Source organism: Anolis carolinensis, chromosome 1 (genome assembly GCF_035594765.1).
Source record: "Anolis carolinensis isolate JA03-04 chromosome 1, rAnoCar3.1.pri, whole genome shotgun sequence".
Classification (NCBI taxonomy): Eukaryota; Metazoa; Chordata; class Lepidosauria; order Squamata; family Dactyloidae; genus Anolis; species Anolis carolinensis.
In genome coordinates, this window is record NC_085841.1 from 61891753 (window position 1) to 61901313 (window position 9561).

Below are 9561 nucleotides of genomic sequence, written 5' to 3' on the forward strand. Positions count from 1 at the left end.
ATTGATCAATGTTTACGGGCTGAAGTCATGATTGCCAACAGGAAACAATGGGTTCGAGGCCAGGGCGGTAGAGCCGGGGCAAAACCCCCCGCTCCCGCCAGTGTTCAGCCACGTCCGGTGTGGAGACCCCCGCCGCCAACCCCATACCCCAGAGGAGGCGAGGAGGTGCCGATGCAGTTGGGCAATGTGCGTCCCAGACTAGATGCCGCCGAGAAGGCCCGTCGTCAACGCTTGAACCTCTGCTGGTACTGCGGGAACGGGGGCCACTTCGCCAGAGAGTGCCCAGCCAAAGGGAAGCCTGCCGCCCGTCTTGCGGCGGCGTCCTCCACGGAGTCGAAGGCGTCTGAGCCGACTGGCACACAGCCGGCGGGGGAAGCCAACGACCGGGTGTAGAGAGGCTCGCCAACCCGGTCAAAAAATCCATCCAAGAGCCGCCAACCGGGGTCCTGTTCCTTCTCGTGGTCACATTATGGTCAGCAAAAAGGGGACCCGTCATGATCCACGCCATGATAGACTCTGGAGCTACCAACAATTTCATCGATAGAGAGTATGCCGACTCTCTGGGATTACAATATCATGATTTCAAGAATGCCCGTGTGGTGCAAGCCATAGACGGCCGTCCCCTCAAGACGGGCCCCGTAAGCCAGTGGTCGGAACCCACCAGGATGTGGATAAGGGAACATATGGAAGAGATTTCCTTCTTTGTTACCGAGGTTCCCCATTTCCCTGTGATTTTGGGAATTCCATGGCTGACACTCCACGACCCTAACATCTCCTGGTCCAACAGAGAACTGCAGTTTGCTTCACCGTACTGCCAAAACCATTGCCTCGTAGCCAAGGTATGCCATGCCACAGACTCCGAGCCCATCATCACCTTGCCAAAGAAGTACTCCGAGTATTGGGATGTATTCAATGAGAAAGAAGCCGAAAAATTACCCCCACATAGACCTTATGACTGTGCCATTGACTTGGTGGAGGGGGCCCCGATCCCGCGAGGGCATCTCTACTCCCTGACTGAACCAGAGCAAGAAGCTCTCAGGGAATTCTTAGAGACAAACCTTCGCAAGGGGTTCATCAGACCCTCTCAATCCCCAGCCGCCTCCCCAGTGATGTTTGTGAAGAAGAAGTCAGGGGAATTACGCTTGGTGGTGGACTACAGAGCATTGAACAATATCACCAAGCGGAACAGCTATCCCCTGCCCTTAATCTCGGATCTACTGGACCGACTTCGAGGAGCCAAGGTCTACACCAAGCTGGATCTTCGGGGGGCTTATAATCTAGTTCGCATCAGAGAAGGGGACGAGTGGAAGACCGCCTTCCAGACTAAATTCGGATTATTCGAGTCCCGAGTTATGAATTTCGGTTTATGCGGAGCTCCCGCAACGTTCCAGCATTTTGTCAACGATATTTTTCAGGACTATCTAGACAGATTCTTGATAATCTACCTGGACGATTTTTTGGTGTTTTCCAGATCACAATCAGAACATGAGAACCACGTCAAAATGGTGTTGCAACGACTGCGGGATCATGGACTTTATGCCAAGCTAGAAAAATGCGCTTTTGATCTACAAGAGGTAGATTTCCTTGGCTACCGCATCTCGCCTCTAGGGCTTTCCATGGATCCAGCCAAAGTTTCAGCAGTATTGGAATGGCGGGCGCCAACTAACAAGAAAGAGGTGCAGCGTTTCTTGGGGTTCGCGAACTACTACCGCAAGTTCATTCCAGATTTTGCCCGCTGGTCCGACCCCATCACTAGCTGCATCCGTGGAAAGCAGCCTTTCCGCTGGACTGATCAAGCAGAGAAAGGGTTCCAGCAACTGAAGAAACTATTCACCTCCCAGCCAATTCTACAGCACCCAAATCCTGGAACCCCTTTTGTGGTGCAAGCGGACGCCTCTGATGTGGCAATTGGGGCTGTACTCTTACAACCGGTGGGAGATCACCTCCACCCCTGTGCCTTTTATTCTCGTCAACTAACCACACCAGAGAGGAATTACACCATTTGGGAAAAAGAACTACTGGCCATAAAGGCAGCCTTTGAAACTTGGAGACATTGGCTAGAAGGGGCCAAATTCCCCATTGAAGTCCACACTGATCATCGTAATCTAGAACATCTAAGAACTGCCCGCAAACTAAATCAGAGGCAGCAACGTTGGGCTTTATTCTTTGAACGTTTCAACTTCCAGATCCATTATGTGACCCCAGCTCAAACCAAGCAAGCAGACGCCCTGTCACGTAAACCGGAATACGCTGCAGGACGCAAGGAGACCTTTGAATCCCAACTGCTACAACCTGAGAACTTTGCCACGCTCACAGTGGGGAACACCAAATCCAGTCCCATTGGTTCAACTTCCCCTACTCCAGGACCCATCTGTGCTCAAGAAATCAGGGCTAGTCAGCAAGCAGATGCCTGGGCGCAGGACCAACTTCGCCAAGGTCTGCATTTTCCCTTTTCGCTTAAAGATGGGCTGCTCTGCTATAGAAATCATGTTTATATCCCACCCGGACCGGGCAGGGAAAAAGCGCTTCGTCTGTGTCATGACTGCAAACCAGCAGGACACTTCGGACTATTTAAAACCATGCATTTGATCCTAAGAGATTTTTGGTGGCCCAAGATCCGCAAGGATGTGGAAAAATATGTCAACACCTGCCCAGTATGCCAGCGCTCCAAGATACGAAGGGAGAAGCCCTCAGGGCTTTTGCACCCCCTTCCTACCCCATCTCGCCCATGGGAAATAATTTCCGCGGATTTCATCACTGACCTACCACCTTCCTGTGGATTCACCACGATCTTAGTGGTGGTGGACCTATTCACCAAGTTAGCCCATTTCATTCCCTGCGAAGGCCTCCCCACGGCCAAAGAAACTGCGGATCTATTTCTTCAGCATGTTTTCAGACTACATGGATTGCCCAAGAGTTTAGTCACAGACCGTGGATCTCAATTCACCTCTCGTTTTTGGAAGGCACTACAAAAACTACTGGGCATAGACTCTCGCTTATCTTCAGCTCATCATCCCCAAACAGATGGGCAAACGGAGCGCACCAATGCCACTTTGGAGCAGTATCTTCGCTGTTATGTAAACTACCAACAGGACAATTGGGCTTCTCTGTTACCACTGTCTGAGTTTGCCTACAATAATGGAGTTCAAGCTTCTACAAAAGAAACGCCGTTCTTTGCAAACTACGGTTTCCATCCACGTTTCTTTCCCCCTGTCATTGAAACTTCAGAAGTTCCCGCAGCAGAGGATTGGCTGCAGGAACTCACAGCGGTGCAACAACTTTTGCTCCAGCAACTGGACCAAGCCAAGGAGGACTATAAACGCCACGCTGACAAACACCGCCAGCCGGGCCCCGAAATCAAGGTAGGAGATCGGGTTTTTCTGTCCACTCGCTTTCTGCCCTCCCACCGCCCATGCCGGAAGTTAGATGCCCGCTTCATTGGCCCCTATCCAGTGGTGGCGCAATTAAACCCCGTGACTTTCAAACTCCAACTTCCGCGTTCAATGCGCATTCACCCAGTGTTTCACCGTTCCCTGCTCCTTCCGGCGGATGGTGTGCGTCCTGATACAGACCAACCGGCCCCCCCTCCTGTTTTGATGAATGGGGAGGAGGAGTTCGAGGTTGAGGACATTTTGGATTCTCGCTTTCATCGCCGCCGCCTACAATATCTCATTGACTGGGTGGGTTTTGGGCCTGAGGAACGCTCTTGGGAAGACGCCTCCACAGTCCATGCTCCTGATCTAACCCGTCGCTTCCATCTGACCTATCCCACCAAACCGCGACCTCGCGCCTCGGGGAGAGGACCCCAGTTTGGGAGGGGCCCTGAGGAGGGGGATAGTGTGATGAACCATGGGCCTTGTAGTCCTGCTCAGGACATTGTAATCCCTGATGAAGATGAAAACTTGGGTTTTTTACCTTCCCAGTCTGAACTGGATTCCTCTCAGCCAGATCCTTCCCAGGCAGATCTGGAAACCTTGCACCTGCAAGAAAGTTGTGCCCCAGAAGTATGTCAAACAACCCCAGAGCCTACTTCTCCCGTGTTCTTGCGCCGGGAGTTTTGTAAACAACAGAGAAGTTTGGATTCAGCTTCGCGCAGGAGTGCGAGGATAGCAGCTAAGAATGTTGCCAATTAACATTGGTTCTCGTGAGAATCTTTAAGGAGTTTAACATCTGGTCTCAGAGTTTAGCTTTCGTTTCTGATTCCCAGAGAACCGCTTTGGTGAGAAAGTTGGACTCTATATAGGTGTTTTGCCCGCGTAGCAACTTCGCGGAGTCAATTCGTCAGCCTACGGAGCGAGTTGTGTCTGGACAGCGCGCTCCGATTCAAGCCTCGCTTCAGCTCAAGCCTTGCCTTGCTATCCAGCCTTCGCCTTGCTTCCCAGCCTTTGTTTACCGACGGACTTTGCCTTGTTTCCCAGGACTAATCCTTGCCTTGTTTCACGGATTTTACCAAGTTATTCCACGGACCTTGTTCTTGTTCTTAGTTACCTTGTTCCACGTTCAAGCCTTGTTTCAAGTATCAAGTTATTTCCTAGCCACGCTCAAGTTTTATGGACTAAGGACCTTGTCATCTCCCCTCACTTTGCTTGGCAAAGTGAGTGTTTCGGTTATTGGATTACAACTTTGGACCTTAATATTTCTTATTGGACATTGCTTTTTTGGACTAATTCTGACCTTTCCTGAAGGGTCTAATTCTGGACTATTTTCTATACTTGTTTTTATTAACTTTATATATTCCTTCAATAAAGATATTAGTTAGATTCTGGCCTCTGTGTATGGTTATTGGTGCCTCTGCCGCCTGGGTCGTGACAACTTCAGAGCCACAAGTGTTGTTGGGTTGCAATTCTCATTATCTCCAGTCCACATGTCCGATAATCAAAAGTGACAGGAGTTGTCGTTGTTGTTGTTACTATCTTTATACCCCGCCTTTCTCCCTGTGGGGACTCAAGCGGGCTAACACTCCACACTGGATAAGTTTAAAAGGTGCAATACAAAAGTTAAAAAACAATTAAATACTAACAGTGTGGTAAAAACAAAATTAAAATATAGTAAATACACTAAAATGGCCTTTAAAACTCATATTTCCTCCCAATCTCACCCTGAATTAAAAAACCACAGAACCCCCTGACTTGAACTTAAAAACCTTCTTCTTTAAAAGCCTGTCTGAATAAAAAGGTTTTAGCCTGCCACCGGAAAGACAGCAGGGAATGGGCCATTCTGGCTTCCCTGGGCAGGGAGTTCCAGTCAAGGGGCAACCACTGAGAAGGCTCTCTCTCTCGTTCCCACCAACCGAGCTTGAGATGGACGTGGGACTGAGAAGGATTTCTTTTGAAGATCTTAGGGCCTAGGTAGATTCATACAAGGTTGTTATTCAATATCATCTGGGGACCCAAACTAGATAAAACCTAGAGCACCAATCACTATGTAAAAAATTATACTTGGCCCTCTGTATCCAGATTCTCTGTCCATGGATTCAATGGTCCTTTGAAGGCAACTATAAGGCAGATGTGACCCTTGGTGAAAATGATTGTGACACCCGTGCATGACAGGATGAGCAAGTGAAAGTACCTCTAATATTGTGGTTGATGTTATTACATTTCTATCATATGTCTTGAGTAGACGTGTGGGCAGAGTTGGCATCTTGTACCCATCTTCCTGTGTCCTCCTGCAGATAAGTTACTGTTACTTAATCTCAGTTATTCTCAAAGGTGCTCCAAAATCCCTGTGCATGTGTCATGACAGCTGTACAATTGAAATTCTTTCTAAATATCTTTTAAAGGTGCTAGGAACCATCTTCTTTTCAGTCTAACCATACAGCTCCAGATATGTTTGAATGGAGAAAATAATGACCTCAAAAGAGCAGTCATGCATTCCAAATATTCTTTAAAGTTCATACCCAACTCTAGAGAGAATTCCTCTTCTTCCATTCAGAGTGACAACATCAAAACCTATTCTCCGGCCACCTTCTCTTACTTCCTCTGTGTAAAATCCATCAATAGGGAGACCAGAGGATTTCAATATTTCAATTGCTTTCTGGATCAATGTTGTTTTCCCAACTCCTATAACAAAAAAGGTCCCATTATAGCCTTAGTATTCCATATAACAGTAACATACCACTGTCACTGTCATGATGGGTATGGCATCCAAAGTGACTTTCCCTAGCCAGCCTACACTGAATTTTAGGAAACTAGTCATATTATTATCTGCTTCTGTGTGGAGCCCACCTATCATGCCTGAAACAAAAGGAGGGAAAGGAAAGACCAATATGATGGCCTTGATCCACTTGGCAAATGCTCCTTGACATCATGACTTGGATAGGGATCTTTTCTTTAGTGAAGTAGGAATGGGAAATCTTGAAAACAAATTATTTGGGAACCCCCAAGCATGTAATGCATTTGAGTAATGAACAGAAACTCACTGTCATTTTTGGGATGCAATCCCAAGAATCATTTTCCAATCATCAGAGAAGCAGTTTATAAAAATATGAGGGCATCTGTTCAGGTATTTTGTTATCCTCTTTATAAAGACCTTCTGCAAAAGTGATAAATGAGGTCAATCATCTCAATTTCTGCATCACAGAGAAGGCAACACAATAAAAGAGTTTTTGCTTATTAATATAACCTCCACCTCACCCAAAGCTCTAGTCTTGTCATCTTGTATAATTATATTAGCATCCACTGATAAATGACTGTTTCCTTAGCTCATAATTTAAACTTTCAGAAATCCAATTTATTCCAATAAAATAGGACGATAATTGGCTCATAATTGTACACAGTTTAGAGTTGACATACTAAATCATTTTTTAAAAATTAAGTCACACCATTGAATGTCAGCAATACAGTGCATGCTTGAAATTTAAAGAGCACATTACAAATGAGTGAACAAAAGAAAATGTTACAGAATTGCACATTTCCAGTTCAAGAGTAGTTCGTTTCAAATACGATATATTCCCAATACATGATATGTTTTTATTCACCAAAAAGGCACTCCCCATTTTTAAAATGGGCCAAAGTAACAATCTATTTGGGGGCACAGGTTATGTCTACATTCATGTTACATAGATTGTTGTACATTGAAATAATTGTAGTACAGTAGAGTCTCGCTTATCCAACTTTCACTCATCCAACATTCTGTTTTATCCAACAAAATCTGCCTCCCACCCAGATCCGCAGCTATTTCTCTAGGCTGCAATTATATCTTTATCTGTAGTCAATTTTTTTAGTAGTCAATGTTTCCAATACTTTGAGATGTTTTGGTGCTAAATTCGTAAATACAATAAATTACAACATAATGTTACAGTGTATTGAACTGCTTTTTCTAACAATTTGTTGTAAAAGATGATGTTTTGGTGCTTAATTTGTAAAATCATAATGTAATTTGACATTTAACAGATTTTTCCTTAAGCCCTCCTAATTATCCAACACTTTCCCTTATCCAACATTCTGCCGGCCCATTTATGTTGGATAAGCGAGAGACTACTGTAACAAGAAATTCTTGATAGGATTCAGTTTGACTGGTTATGCTGGTTTGTGATGACAACTATTGTACAGTATATAATAAGTGTTCTTTCTTTTTTCTTTTTCTTTTTGTTCAACAATAAATCTGAATTCAGCCGCGCTGAGGGGGGAAAGGAAGGGGCCTGAGGCTGTTAGGAATGGTGGGAGTTGAAGTCCAAAACACCTGGAAGGAGGGCCCAAGTTGGCCCATGCCTGATTTAGGAGTCTTGCTGCCCTAAAGGCAAGAGACCCCTTCTCATTCTGGAGCCAAGTGCGCTCAGCCCTGGTTATTATCTGGATGGGAGATCCCCAATGAAGTTCAGGTGCCATTCATTCTAGAGGAAGGGCCACAGGCAATCCGGCGGCAGGCGCTAGCCGCGCAGCAGGCCCACCGTCCCTGGGCAGGCCTTTGCGAGGGAAAGAGGCCTTCAGAGCTGCAGAGGAGAGGCCTCCCTTTCCCAGGAACGCCCCACGAACGGGCCACGTCCCAGCCCTCCTTCAGCCGCCGAATGGGAGCGACAGGAGGCCTCTCTCTACTGCCTCCTTGCCTTTCCTTTCCCGCCTCAGCGCGGCCTCCTTTCCTCTCTGCCTGCCAGAAATAGCACTGCCTGCCTACGCGGGCGCGTGTGTGTTTGGGGGGCCGAGGGTTCTTACCTGGCGGCCCTGTGAGGAAAACGTGCTTCGCCATATTGGGAGCTTCCCTCCCCTGAGCGGCTCGGAAGGAGGATCCCTTTTTTGCAAACACGAATGCGATAGAGAGGCAGCGAGGAGGAAACAACGACTACAAGGCCGCGCTTTGCTTCAGGCATGTCTCCCTCCCCCGGCTGCTCCCTCCCACCTTGTGCTGGCAAAGGCCCCGCAATTTCAGAGTGTGTTGTCGAAGGCTTTCATGGCCGAAATCGCTGGGTTGCTGTGAGTTTTCCGGCCATGTTCCAGCATTCTCTCCTGACGTTTCGCCCACATTTGTGGCAGCCATCCTCAGAGGTTGTGAGGTCTGTTGAAAACTAGGCAAGGGAGGTTTATATATCTGTGGAAGATCCAGGGTGGGAGAAAGAGCTCTTGTCTGCTGGAGGCCAGTGTGAATGTTGCAATTAATCACCTTGATTAGCATTGAATGGCCTTGCAGCTTCAAAGCCTGGCTGCTTCCTGCCTAGGGAAATCCTTTGTTGGGAGATGATTGTTTCCTATCTGGAATTCCCCTGTTTTCAGAGAGTTGTTCTTTATTTACTGTCCTGATTTTAGAGGGTTTTTAAAAAAAAAAATACTAGTAGCCAGATTTTGTTTCATTTTCATGGTTTTCTCCTTTCTCTTGAAATTGTAGATTTCAGTGGCTTCTCTGTGTAGTCCAGCGTTTCTCAACCTGGGGGTCAGGACCCCTGGTGGGGTCACAAGGGGGGTGTCAGAGGGGTCACCAAAGACCATCAGAAAACCACATATTTCAGATGGTCCTAGGAATCCTTTTGGCAGAGCAGAATGGATGTAAGTGAACTAGAACTCCAAATCTCAAGGTCAATGCTCACCAAACCCTTCCAGTATTGTGTGTTGGTCATGGGAGTTCTGTGTGCCAAGTTTGGTTCAATTCCATTGTTGGTGAAGTTCAGAATGCTCTTTGATTGTAGGTGAACTATAAATCCCAGCAACTACAACTCCCAAATGACAAAATCAATCCCCGCTAACCCCACCAGTATTCAAATTTTGTCATATCAGGTATTTGTGCCAAATATGGTCCAGTGAATGAAAGGACATCCTGCATATCAGATATTTACATTACGATTCATAACAGTAGCAAAATTACAGTTGTGATGTAGCAACAAAGATACTTTCTTGGTTGGGGGTCACCACAACATGAGAAACTGTATTAAAGGAAGGTTTAGAACTACTGGTGTAGTCTGACATGGTGGTTGTTAGTGTGGTCCAGCACTTCTGTGATCTCAAATAATATGCTGTGTCCAGGTTGGTTCATCGAGTGCTCAACCAGGCTTTGAAGCTTTTCAGTGCTTTTCAATACTAATCAAGGTGATTAATTGCAACATTTGCACTTGTCTCCAACAGACAAGAGTTCTTT

At 46.6% G+C, this 9561-nt stretch overlaps 1 protein-coding gene across 2 annotated transcripts in view; it reads right to left on the minus strand.

Annotated features, from left to right (window-relative positions):
- ntpcr (nucleoside-triphosphatase, cancer-related) overlaps positions 1-8404 on the minus strand; it is a 27939-nt gene extending 19535 nt beyond the window's left edge. The window contains exons 1-2 of one of the 2 annotated variants that reach the window (XM_003215810.3): positions 8151-8404; positions 5897-6059 (exon numbers count right to left, since the gene is read on the minus strand). In XM_003215810.3, the coding sequence (XP_003215858.1) occupies positions 5897-6059; positions 8151-8184 (197 nt within the window). In that variant the 5' untranslated portion in view covers positions 8185-8404. The remainder of the gene's footprint in view (positions 1-5896; positions 6060-8150) is intronic. The other variant, XM_008124235.2, reaches the window with a different exon arrangement.
- Between the last annotated feature and the right edge of the window lie 1157 nt (positions 8405-9561).